Genomic DNA, 14,013 nt, shown 5'->3' with positions numbered 1-14,013 from the left:
TTAGACCTTCCCCTTTGCTGCTGTGATTCTCTCCACTCTCCCCTCTGGTCCCTGTCAGCCTGTTCCGTATTTCAGTGTCATTGGTCATATTTTGCTTGCTTGTTTGTTTTGTTGTTTAGATTCCTGTTAACGGTGATATCATATGGTATTTGTCTTTCACCACCTGGCTTATTTCACTCAGCATAATACTTTCCAGTTCCATCCATGATGTTGCAAAGGGTAGGAGCTCCTTCTTCCTTTCTGCAGCATAGAATTTCATTGTGTAATTGTACCATAGTTTTTTGATCCAGTCATTGACCAATGGGCATCTAGGTTGCTTCCAACTCTTGGCTATTATAAATTGTGCTGCTATGAACATTGGGGTGCATATGTTCTTTGGGATTGGTGTTTTAGGGTTCTTAGGATACAATGCTAGCAGTGGAATTGCTGGGTCAAAAGGCAGGTCCAATTTTAGTTTTCTTAGAAAATTCCATACTGTTTTCCATAATGGTTGTACTAGTCTGCAATCCCACCAACAGTGAACTAGGGTCCCCTTTTCCCCACAACCTCTCCAGCACTTGTTTGTTTCTTTGTTTATGATGGCCATTCAGACTGGTGTAAAGTGGAATCTAATTGTGGTTTTAATTTGCATCTCTCTGATAGCTAGCGATTTTGAGCATCTTTTCATGCGTCTCTGAATCCTCTGAACATCCTGCTTGGAGAAGTGTCTGTTCAAGTCCTTTGCCCATTTTTTAATTGGGTTGCTCATCTTCTTTGAGTGAAGTTGTGTGAGTTCTTTGTATATTTTGGAGATTAAACCTTTGTCTGAGGTATCATTGGCAAATATGTTTTCCCAAACAGTTGCTTCTCTTTTTATCTTGATACTGTTTTCCTTAGCTATGCAGAAGCTTTTAATTTTGGTGAGATCCCATTTGTTTATTCTTTCCTTTATCTCCCTTACTCTAGGGAACGTATCCCATAGTATTCTTAATATCCCTCCTATCTAGTTTTTACCTGCCATTTATGCTTCTTATTCCCTGTACCTTCTCCCCCACCCTCCCCCTTCCTCATTCCCCCTCCCTGCTGGTAACCCTCAATGTGATCTCTGTTTCTGTGAATCTCTTCCTGTTCTAGTTGTTTACTTGATTCATTTTTGTTTTTGTTTTTTTAGGTTCAATTGTTGATTGTTTTGAGTGTGTTGTCATTTTACTGTTTGCATTTTTGATCTTCTTTTACTTAGGTAAGTCCCTTTAACATTTCATATAATATGGCCTTGGTGATGATGAATTCCTTTAACTTGACCTTATCTGGGAAGCACTTTATCTGCCCTTCCATTCTAAATTATATCTTGCTGGATACAGTAGATCCTTGCCTTTCATGACTTTGAATACTTCTTTCCTGCCCCTTCTTGCCTGCAAAGTTCTTTTGAGAAATCAGCTGGTGGCCTTATGGGAACTCCTTTGTATGTAACTGTCACCTTTTCTCTTGCTGCTTTTAAGATTCTCTTTTTACCTTTCATCTTGAGGGACTTAATTATGATGTGCCTTGGTGTGTGCTTCCTTGGGTCCAACGTTTTGGGGACTCTCTGAGCTTCTTGACTTCCTGGAAATCTATTTCCTTTACCAGATTGGGGAAATCCTCCTTCGTTCTGTTTTCAAATAAGTTTTGAATTTCTTGCTCTTCCTCTTCTTCTTCTGGCACCTCTAAGATCCAGGTGTCGGAATGTTTAAGGTTGTCCCAAAAGTTCTAAGCCTCTCCTCATTTTTTTGAATTCTTGTTTCTTCATTCTGTTTTGGTTCAATGTTTTTTTTTCTTTCTTCTGCTCCAAATCATTGATTTGACTCCCAGTTTCCTTCTTTCACTGCTGGATCCCTATACATTTTGCTTTATTTCACCTTTCACATCCTTCACTTTTTCCTCTATTTTTTGACCATACTCAACCATTTCTATGAATATCCTGATTACTAGCATTTTGAACTGTGCATCTGATAAACTGACTCTCTCTTCATTGCTTAGTTGTATTTTTTTTTGAAGTTTTGATCTGTTCTTTCATTTGGGCCATACTCCTTTGCCTGGGCACACCTGTTACATAGTAAGAGGCCAAGCCTCAGGTATTTGCCAGGGAAGGGCAACCTAGGTTGCTGCATTCTGGCACTGTACGTGGAGAAGGGGTCCAAGAGGGAACTATGCTGCTTGCTCAGCTCTCTGCTGGCTTTGAGTCACTCTGTCTGCTACTACAAGCAAGTTGGGTCCTTCTGGTGTTGATTCCCAGGTGGGTGGTTTTGTGTATGTTGTAGGGCCCTGTGGGTCTCTCCAACAAACTCTCCTGTGAGTCTGGGAGTTTCTCCTGCTACCTCAACCCCCACAGGTTTTTTCATTCAGGGGCTTTGAGGTTTTATTTCCCCATGGTGGAACCCTATATTCTGTGGTCTGTCTTACTCCACAGTTGTCCCTTCTGGTTTATCCACACACAAATGTGGGACCACCCACTCTGCCAGCCACCACCTTGCCCACCCTGCTCCTCTAGCCCCTGCCTTTGCCAGGCATCCTCTCCACTCCAGCTGCCCATCTCCACCCCTCCTGCTGATCTGAATGAATATTTCTTCTTTAATTCTTTGATTGTCAGACTTCCATACAGTTCAATTTTCTGGCAGTTCTGGTTATTTGTTGTTTTTAAATTTGTTGTTGTCCTTCATTTGGTTGTGGGAGGAGGCAGTGTATCTACATATGCCTCCATATTGGTTGGCAGTCCTATATTAATTTCTTATAAGCCATTACCTTAGATGTGGAGCAGTATCCTCACATTTTATTGCTTTATCTCATTTTTTTCTTCTCAATTTTCTTCACATTCAAAATCCTTTTCACCTTGGAAGGCCCAGTTCCTTCAGCAGCTCCACTGTTTCTACATTTTCTCTAATCCCTTCAGTTAGGATTAATCTCTGATTTCTTCAAGATTCTGCTCAATGTTACTTGTACTCCAACTTACTCCTTAGATCTCTATTCTGTATCCTGGTTATGGGTCATTTCTATTAAATTTGAGCTTCTAAAGAGCAAAAACTTTTATTTATTCTTTATTGCATCTCCTAACACTTTACTCAGAGGCTGACCATAAAGAAAATAAAATTTCTTAACTTTATTTAATTGACACTATATAAAGCATGTTATGCTCTTGATCTGGCTCTGTGTGTGTATCCTCACTAATAGAGTTTTTGCTTTGATTTAGAGAATGAACTTCTAACTAATAACTCATTTTTGAAAAATGGATTACAATTTTCTTCTCCTGCCTCAAATTCCCAGTTTTAGTAAAATGTCCAGTGACCCAGATTCTCTAGACATAGACATTTGTTCTGCTTGTCATTCTGCTCTTTGCACTGCCCTACCTTTGACACCCCTCCTTCATGTAAGGCTCAAACCCTTTGCTATGCCTTGTTTCCTGGACATATATTTTATTGCCAACTATCTGCCAATCTAGTTGCCTGGAATTCCAACTTGTGCTCAATCTTAGCTTTTCATGTTCCCTTCCACCTGTTTAGATTTCAGATCGCTGGAACACTAATTGCTTTCCCACACCTGCTACCACAGTCTCTCATACAGTACTTCCCTAGCCAGCTGAAGAAATTGCTATTGCTTATGAGGGAGACCCATTCTCTGGCACACAATCCCCCCCCAACACATAGGTGTATCATTTTTTTAGGTGCTGGCCATCGTCTTCCCTGTTTCAGTGAAGCTATCTTTTCGATACAAAGTATCTGTGCACATAACAGGAAGATCAACTGGGAGGCCTTGTTATGTGATGACAAGATTTTGTGAACTTCCCTGAGCAACTAACTCTCTGCTGCCATTGGAAAAAGTAGGAAGTGATTTCTAATGACTTTAATTTAGGAATCATGTACATGTTTAATAAACTACACTGGGGGTTTCAAACTCGTTTTCACCAGGGGCCACATCAGCTTCACGCTTGCCTTCCAGGGGCCAAATGTAATTCTAGGACTGTATACATGTAACTTTAACTAGGGGCAAGTAGCTCGGCACTGGCATCGGGTAGAAACAAAGTGCCAGACTGGATGAAACAAGATGGAGGGCTAGATTCGGCCCAAGGGCCTCGCGTTTACTATCTGTGAGTTACAACATACCAGCTAATTATGATTCCAGATGAGGGTAGCAATCACTTACAAATTTCAAGTTCTCTGGGTAGAACTCATTCCTTTGGGTAGTTATTTTTTTATTTCTTCATATTTATCGAAAAGTCTCATAATTATATTGATCCCTCTTTCACAGTGCTTCTAAGCCAAATATGATGTTGCTTCCCAGGGGATGTTTGGCAATTTCTGGAGACATTTTTGGTTGTCACACTGGGGAGGTGCTACTGGCATCTAGGGTAGAGACCAGGATGCTGCCACAATCTCATGATTCACAGGACAGCACCCACAGCAGAGAATGATATAGCCCAAAGTGTCCAGTGTTCTGCCTCTATAATAAGGGATAATTAATAAAATCCTTTGTTGCCTCGTAGGTACTTCTCTATCACTTGTGGAGGGGGTTGTAGATTTCCTCAGATCCACTATTCATTCTATATAGCTGGTTATGAACTTGTTTGCTGTGGATAGACAGTTACCTTGACTTTTTCCTCATGGAATTCCACCCAATCTCTCCACTCAATTTGTATATAAAATAAACTATATTCTGTAGAACCCCTCTGACACTTGGTTGTGTCTTACACATCTCCTGATCCTTTCTTTGCATCCCTGCTACTCCACAAATGAAATATAAAGTCTATTTTCTGTAGCAACTCAGTGAGCCCATTTATTTTCTATTGTCCACATAATCCTTTTATCTCCATTAATATTTCATTGAACAATTTTTCATTTCTAGAAAAGTTCCCATTCTCCCCCCTAATACATATTGCTGAATTTGGCTAACTTTTGTGCTATGGTGACATATTCTTCATTATTATTTTTTCAGGTTTATTATTATTTTTTAATTTTATTTTAATTGTTGTTCAAGTACAGTTTTCTCTCTTTTACTCCCATCCCAGAACACCCAACCATCCCTCTCCACCTCCCTACCATTTCCACCCTCCCTAGTTTTTGTCCATGTGTCCTTTATATTTGTTCCTGTAAACCCTTCCCCTTTTCCCCTGAAATTTTATTGAAATTCCCTCCCCTCTCCCCTCTGGACACTGTTAGCCTATTTTCTATTTCAGTGTCTTTGGTTATATTTTGCTTGCTTGTGTGTTTTGTTGTTTAGGTTCCTCTTAAAGGTGAGATCATATGGTATTTGTCTTTCACCTCCTGGTTTATTTTTCTTAGCATAATGCTTTCCAGTTCTATCCATGTTGTCATAAAGGGTAGGAGCTCCTTCCTTCTTTCTGATGCATAGAATTCCATTGTGTATATGTACCATATTTTTTGGATCCATTCATTTACTGATGGGCACCTAGATTGCTTCCAGCACTTGGCTATTGTAAATTGTACTGCTATGAACATTGGGATTCATAGGTCCTTTTGGATTGATGTTTCAGGGTTCTTAGGATATAATCTTAGCAGTGGAATTGCTCAGTCAAAAGGGGGATCCATTATTAGTTTTCTAACAAATTACATATTGTTTTCCATAGTGATTATACCAGTCTGCAATCTCATCAACAGTGTACCAGGGTTCCCTTTTTTCCACAACCTCTCCAACACTTGTTGTTTGTTGCTTTGTTAATGATGGCCATTCTGACAAATGTGAGGTGGCATCTCATTGTGGTTTTAACTTGCATCTCTCTGATAGCTAGCAATATTGAGCATCATTTCATGTGTCTCTGGATGCTCTGTATGTCCTCCTTGGTGAAGTGTCTGTTCAAGTCCTTTGCCCATTTTTTAATTGGGTTGCTTGTCTTCTTAGAGTGAAGTTGTGTGAGTTATTTATATATTTTGGAGATTAAACCCTTGTCTAAGGTATCATTAGCAAATATGTTTTCCCATATGGTTGGTTCTCCTTTGATTTTAATATTGTTTTCTTTAGCCGTGCAGAAACTTTTAATTTTGCTGAGATCCCATTTGTTTATTTTTTCCTTTATGTCCCTTGCTCTAGGGGATATATCAGTAAAAATGCTGCTGCGTGAAATATCTGAGATTTCCTGCCTATGTTCTCCTCTAGGACTTAAATGGTGTCACAAATTATATTTATGTCTTTTATCCACCTTCAATTTATTTTCCTGTATGTTTAAATTGTTGGACAAGTTTCATTTTCTGCATGTAGCTGTCCAGATCTCACAATACCATTTGTTGAAGAGGCTATCTTTACCCCATTTTATGTTCCTGCCCCATTTGTCGAATATTAATTGACTATAGAGAGTTGGGTTTATTTCTGGGTTCTCCATTCTGTTCCATTGGTCTATGTGCCTGTTTTTATGTCAGTACCAGGCTGTTTGAATTACAGTGGCCTTGTAATATAGTTTGCTATCAGGTATTGTGATTCCTCCTACTTTGTTCTTCTTTCTCAAAATTGCAGCAGCTATTCAGGGTTGTTTACGGTTCCATATAAATTTTTGAAGTGTTTGTTCTATGTCTGTGAAATATTCCATTGGTACTTTAATAGGTATTGCATTGAATCTGTAAATTGATTTTGGTAGTAGGGACATTTTGATTATATTAATTACTCCAATCCACAGACACAGTATATGTTTCCATTTATTTGTGTCTTCCTTAATTTCTTTCTTCAGTGTTGTGTAGTTTTCTGAATACCAGTCTTTTGCCTCTTTGGTTAGGTTTATTCCTAGGTATTTTATTTTTCTTTTTGCTATATCAAATGGGATATTTTTCTTGATTTCTACTTCTGCTGTTTCATTGTTAGTAAACAAAAATGCATTTGATTTCTGGATATTGACTTTGTATCCCGCTGTTTTGTCAAATTCATTTATTAGGTCAAGCAGTTTTTTGGCAGAGTGTATAGAATGTTCTATGTATACTATTATGTCATCTGCAAACAATGCCAGTTTTGTTTCTTCCTTTCTGATTTGGATCACTTTATTTCCATTTTTGTCTGATTGCTGTGCCCAAACCTTCCAATACTGTATTGAACAGAAGTGGTGAAAGTGGGCAACCCTGTCTTGTTCCTGATCTTAGTGGAAAAGATTTTAGTTTTTGCCCATTGAGTATGATGTTGGCTGTAGGTCTCCCATATATGGTCTTTATTATGTTGAGGAATGCTTCCTCTATTCCCACTTTGCTGAGTGTTTTTATTATAAACGGGTGTTGTACCTTATCAAAAGCTTTTCCCAGCATCTATTTCTATGATCATGTGATTTTTTGTCTTTGTTTTTGTTTATGTGATGTATTACATTTACTGATTTGCAAATATTGTACTATCCTTGCATCCCTGGGATTAATCCCACTTGGTCACGGTGTATGGCTTTTTAAATGTACTGTTGGATGCAGTTTGCCAACATTTTGTTGAGGATTTTAGCATCTATGTTCATCAGTAATATTGGCCTGAAGATGTCTTTCTTTGTTGTATCTTTATCTGGTTTGGGGATTAGTATGATGATGGCTTCATAAAAGGAGTCTGGGAGTCTTCCATCATTTTGGATTTTTGGGAATAGTCTGTGAAGAATAGGGGTTAGCTCTTCCTTAAATGCTTCACAGAATTCTCCTATGATACCATCTGGTCTAACTCTTGTGTGTTGGGAGGTTTTTTTTATTACTGCTTCAATTTTGTCTGCTGTTATTGATCTATTCAGGCTTTCTGTTTCTTCTTCATTGCGTTTTGGAAGATTATATTTTTCTAGAAATTTGTCCATCTCACCTATGTTTTCAAATTTCTTGGCATACAGTTCTATGTAGTAATTTCTTACAATCCTTTGTGTTTCTTAGGTATCGGTTGTAATCTCTCCTCTTTCATTTCTGATTGTGTTTATTTGGGTCTTCTTTTTTTCTGGATGAGCCTACTTAAAGGCTTGTCAATTTTGTTTATCTTTTCAAAGAACCACCTCCTGAATTCATTGATCCTTAGAATTGTGCTTTTAGTCTCTATGTCCTTTAATTCTGCTCTGACCTTGGTTATTTCCTTCCTTCTACTTGCTCAGGGATGTCTTTGTTTTTGTTCCTTGAATTCTTGTAGATGCAGGGTTAGGTTGTTTGTTTGAAATGTTTCTATCTTTTTTAGGTAGGCCAGTATCACTATGAACTTCCCTCTCAGGATTGCCTTTGCTATGTCCCATAAGTTTTGGGTTGCCGTGAGTTCATTTTCATTTGTTTCCAGAAACTTTTTGATTTCTTCCCTAATTTCATTCTTTACCTATTCATTGTTTAATGGCATGGTATTCAATCTCCATGATTTTGAGTGTTTGGCATTTTTTTCCTTGGGGTTGGTTTCTACTGTTAGTCCCTTGTGATCGAAGAAAATGCTTGGTATGATTTCAATTTTCTTGAATTTGTTGAGGCTTGTTTTGTGTTCTGTTATGTGATCTATCTTTGAAAATGTTCCATGTGCATTTGAAAAGAATGTTTATTTTGCTTCTTTTAGATGAAAAGCTCTCTATATATATATCAATTAAGTCCATTTGATCTAGGGCATTGTTTAATGCCACAGTATCTCTGTTGATACTTTGTTTGGAAGGTATGTCCATTTTTGACAATGTGGTGTTAAAATCCCCTAGTATAATTGTGTTGGTGTCCATATCATTCCTGAAGTTCTCTAAGATTTTCTTTATGTATTTGCGTACTCCTATGTTGGTTGCATATATATTTACAATATGTATTTCTTCTTGGCGGATTCTTCCCTTGAGCATTACAAAGTGACCTTCTGGGTCTCTCTTTATGGCCCTTTTTATGAAGTTTGTTGTGTCTGATATGAGTATTGCTACCCTGGCTTTTTTTTTTCCTGCCTATTTGCTTCAGAAAATTTTTTACAGCCCTTCACTTTCAGTCTGTGTAGACCTTTTGTCCTGAGGTGGGTCTCTTATAGGCAGCATATGTGTGGGTCATGCTTTCATATCCATTCAGCTATTCTATGTCTTTTGATTGGAGCATTTAATCTATTTACATTTAAGGTCATTGTGGATAGGTACTTATTCTTTGTCATTTTCCTACCTGTGTTTCTCTCTCTCTCTCTCTTTCTTTTTTTCCTTAAAGCAGGCCCTTTAGCGTCTCTTGCAGAACTGGTTTGGTGGAGGCACATTCTTTTAGACTTCTTTTGTCTGAGAAGCTCCTTATTTGGTCTTCCATTTTAAATGAGAGCCTTGCTGGATAAAGTAGTCTTGGTTGCAGGCCTCTGGTTTTCATTACTTGGAATATTTCTTGCCATTCCCTTCTGAGTTGGAGCATTTTCATTGAGAAGTCAGCTGCTAGTCTCAGCAGGGCTCCCTTATATGTTACTTCTTGTTTTTCCCTTGTTGCTTTTGTGAGTCTCTCTTTATCTTGGAATTTTGCCATTTTATTTATGATGTGTCTTGAAGTGGGCCTCTTTGGGTTCCTCTTCACTGGGACTCTGGGTGTTTTCTGGATTTATGTGACTTTTTCTGTCATCAAATTAGGGAAGTTTTCCATCACTACTTTTTCAAATAGGTTTTCTATCCCTTGCTTTTCTTCTTCTCCTTCTGGTACCCCTATTACATGGATATTATTGTGTTTCATAATGTCTTGCATTTCTCTTAATCCCTCTTCATTCTGTCTGAGCCTCTTTTCCTTTTCTTGCTCTTTCTGGTGTTTTTTTTTTCTACTTTGTCCTTCAGCTCACTGATCCAATCTTCTGCTTCGTTGAGCCTGCTTTTGATTCCTTCTACTGTGTTTTTCAGTTCAGATCTTATGTTCTTCATTTCCTCTTAGCCCTTATTGATAGTTTCTGTTTCCTTTTTCATGTTGATGTAGTTTGCAGTGAGTTCATTGTATTTTCCCTGTAGTTTCTGGTAATTCACTGTGAGCTCATTGAGTTTCCTGATAATCATTGCTTTGAACTCAATATCTGATAGTTGAGGTGCCTCTATTTCATTTAGCATTCTCTCTGAGGCTTCCTCCTTTCTTTTCATTTGGGGATTCTTTCTTTGTCTTCCCATTGTTTGTGAGACTTTTCTTGTTAGCCTCAGATTCTTAAATTGATTTGTTCTGGCTTCCTGGGCTTATGGTGTGAACATCGCTTCTACCTACTCTCTTTTCTGATCAGTTGGAGTGGAAGGCATAATGGTTTATGACATCAGGAGAGTATTCTATAATATTTACAGTAGCAGCCAGTAGAGAAGAGATAGGAGATCCTTTGGATATGTATAGTGTTAACCATAATATTCCACCCAACCAGCAACTTTTTAAAGAGGGTGGAAAGAAGATAAGACTCTTGTTGTAGAGAGGAGGATTGTGAGTTGGATCTAGAAAGCAGTGAGCTTGTGAAATCAGATTCTGAGGTGAGAGTAAAGGATAGTAAATAGGTGCAGTGTGAGAGAATAGAGTCAACCACTACAGTAATAGAGTTCAGGAAAATGTGAAGTGGCCTAAGATCTGGGATGGGCATTGTGTAGTATTTACAATTGTGTAGAATAGCTATTATTTACAATAATATCACTGCATCAATCATATGACAGAATCTATGAGATCTAGATAACAAGAATAGGGAGTATAGGACCTTGACTAGTGTGCTAATGGATCACAAGTGAAGTGAAGGACAGTAAATTAGCAATACACTATGAATGAGAAAACAGGGGAAACCTGCCAAATGGTACAATATAACCAGCCAAGCAAAGAAGAATATACAGAAAGAAGAGGAATACAAAAATACTATTAAAATAAAAGATGTAAGAATAATGAAAAATAATAATACAAATATGCAATAACTTTCAGTTTCTCTGTAATAGCAAAGTGAAATTTGTCTCACTGTCTCAACTGTTGGTATGCCCCCTCTTTGGGTCCAACTCTGATATTTTCACAGTTCCTGGCATTTTTGTTTCACTTGTGGATATTTAAAAAGGAAAGAGAAAAAACAAAAACAGCAGAAGAATGAAGGAAGAAGAGATAAAATTGGAAAGAAAGGAAGAAGGAATGGAACGTCTGGTTTTTCAAAGTCCACTACAATTTTTGATGTCCTATTTTCATGTATGCTGTGGTACTGTTGGCTGTTTGCTCTGTTCCTCTGTAGATTGGCTAGGTTTTTCTCCTGTGTGTAGGTGCATGTGGAATCTGTACCCTCCTACCACACTGCCATCTTCCCTCCTTCTTCATTAATATTTTTCCTCTTTTGCCAATATATCCATTTATTAAACAGAACTGTAGCACTATTTTGTTTTCCCATATTTTCTTGGAAAGTCTTTCTTATTCAATTAATGTTTAACTTGTGATAATTTTAATCCATAAAATATAACAGTTTTAGTGTATTACAATAAATATACAACTTATTTTATTCAGGGAAAAATATACAACTTAACTATTTTGTTTTGATCTCAATAGGTTTACCTGAAGAAGAGGGATTCTCCAGGTTGTCCGTGAGTGGGACAGTGACCTCAACATTTCAGAGACACAGAGAGAGTCATACCACTCAGGTAATGACCCCTACATATTCACATATGCCATAATAAATGAAATTATGACAAGAAATTCATTAAGGTATGCCCAAGAACATATGTTTTTACTGGATTAGAGAAAGGAGTTACTCTCATCTCTGCCCTAAGTTTCTCAAACAATATTCTTCTCTCTCCTCTGTCTCAGCTGACTTCAGTATTTTGTTGGTTTAAAAAATAATAATTTGTCCCATACAAATAAAAAATAATAAATATTGTAGACATAATTTATGTTGTAGAATTTTTTAAATCACTGTCAGGGGAAGATGATATTAAATTTACTGAATGATGTTAATATGTTTTCCACATTTGACCTCAGCTATAATTGGGGGACTCTAAGTGACAACACATGGGAATAAAATACTAGAAGCACCTGTGGTTTTATGGCATGCCATTATATCTCAGTTACTGCTTCCAAATTCCATGTAATCCAAATTCATTTAAAATATGACATGTAATCAGAGCACAGTTAAATAGAAATAAAATGACTGTGCACAAAACTGTGTTTCAGCATGTTTCAGTGATTTCACATATATGCTTAATGTGTTTGGCCTTAAAAAGTTCACCAAAATAAAGATTATCACTGCAGAAAAGAAACCCACTAGTATTATTTTAAAAAAGGACTTATATAACATAATTTACTATTTTGCTATGTTGAATTTAAAACAGTTTCTTTTTTTCCTTCTTATTAAATTTATTGGGGAGACACTGGTTAACAAATTATACAGGTTGCAGGTGCACAGTTCTACAACACATCAACTGTTCACTGTATTGTGTGTTCAACACCCCAAGTGAACTCTCCTTCTATCACCATTTATTCTTCTCAGCCTTTTGGATAATATCAAGTGTACTATCTATTCTTATAAGTTTAAAATATTGTTCTCAATAATTATCTTCAGAAAGATATGACTTTGCATTCAGGTGTACAAGCAACAATATTTCAGGATTTATTATTAATATACTTGAAGTATAGCAACAAGATTCTTATTTTGTATGAAGTCACCATACAGCTCTTATTATTTCAAATATATGCATAAAAATCTTTTAAAGTCTCAGTCAAATATCCAGATGTTTTAAGAAATCCATTGTCCAGCTATTGATCAGCTTGCATCTCAGTATGTGGCATTATGTAGGCATGGCCTTATCAGATCATATTTTCTAAATAATACTGATGAGGTTGTGGGAAAAATCAATAATTTTAATCTTAAAAATAAATCTTAAAGGAGGTAATCTGCTGAAATCATTTACAGTGATATATAGGCACTGAAATAAAAAGGAAATGCTGATTGGTAGCAATAATAGAGTGTCCTAATCTCCCCTCTGTTCCTTAGAGATGCATTTACTTAACCTTGTAAGCAGTACAGATGCTTTATCTAAGATAATTCACAGGGGACCCTACTTGTAATGAACATTGGTTTGATTTTCATTACAGGGCTGACTCCTATACTTTAGAGCACAATGATAGGCCATCCGACACCCTTCCCAGGACTCTCACTACAATGTGGTTCATGGAGAAAAGGGTTAATATTGAAACAAGGTACATAAAATGGACATCTCTGTAACTTTTCCCCTGATCTTTCATTGACTTGACCAAGAAGTGAAGAGAAATGGTAAAGGTCATCAGAAATAACTTTCCACTCCCAGTTTTCAATGGAGGCTTGTTTTCAAACGCAAACCTGCCTGCCTTCAGTTATCTCCCAATGCATTTTTTCAAGGAAATGAAAAAACAGGCATATTTTATTCCATGCAAAAGTGTGGACATACATTCTCATGGTAAGACACATTCCTCACTGTTGAAAAGCTATACAAGTTATGTGAAACTATGCATTTAACAGCCACACATCTTTCAGCATACATGTCTCTTGTGTGACATTTATAGAGGAAGTATGGACACATACAGGCATATTGCATTTTAGATTTTCTACTAATGCAATTAAATAGGAATTCTATAAAATCAGTTGGACTGATTGGGCATACAGAAGTAAAATTAATTGCTAACTAAAAAATTGAATAGTCTATTTTTAAGGATTTTTATATTTTAATGAGCACCAGGAATGATTTCATTTTCTTTAAGGAATATAAAAATGTATGGGCACTATTGTAGATAAAGAAAGCAGGAAATGGATACAGTAATTTACCCAAGATTATAGGGAAAATTCAGAGTCCACAGTTTGAATGGATGTCAACATTGTATGTCCTGTTTCTGAGAATGAATTTACCATAACTCATTAAGAAGAATGTAGGGGTCATTCAACCTTTTCATAAAATTTGAAGAATTGCTGGTTCAAGACAGAAATCTAAAAACCATAGTAGGCATTTATAATTTTTTAGCTGCCAGTCACATATTTAAGTTTTTTCACTATCACAGTGAAATTTTAAAGGGAGAGTCTCCCTTCTTCTCTGTCCTTTGATAGCTAAACGAATACATGTGAGGTGGGCTCAGTCAACCTATCAGCCATGGATTATTGAGCAAGACACACATAATGGAGAGCGGAGAATAGCTGTTGCCA

The 14,013-nt window shown here is 37.0% G+C and overlaps 1 protein-coding gene across 1 annotated transcript in view; it reads left to right on the top strand.

The window, feature by feature from the left end:
- Window positions 1-14,013, top strand: part of LOC118994671 (unconventional myosin-XVI-like) — a 298,709-nt gene that overhangs the window by 259,127 nt on the left and 25,569 nt on the right. Inside the window, exon 20 of the mRNA XM_037057347.1 lies at window positions 11,394-11,485. Within this exon, the coding sequence (XP_036913242.1) occupies window positions 11,394-11,485 (92 nt within the window). The remainder of the gene's footprint in view (window positions 1-11,393; window positions 11,486-14,013) is intronic.

Source organism: Sturnira hondurensis, unplaced genomic scaffold, assembly GCF_014824575.4.
Source record: "Sturnira hondurensis isolate 20B ecotype Veracruz unplaced genomic scaffold, ASM1482457v3 Scaffold0009686, whole genome shotgun sequence".
Lineage (NCBI taxonomy): Eukaryota > Metazoa > Chordata > Mammalia > Chiroptera > Phyllostomidae > Sturnira > Sturnira hondurensis.
The sequence above is the reverse complement of the archived record's forward strand: the minus strand, read 5'-3'. Positions and strand labels throughout refer to the sequence as shown.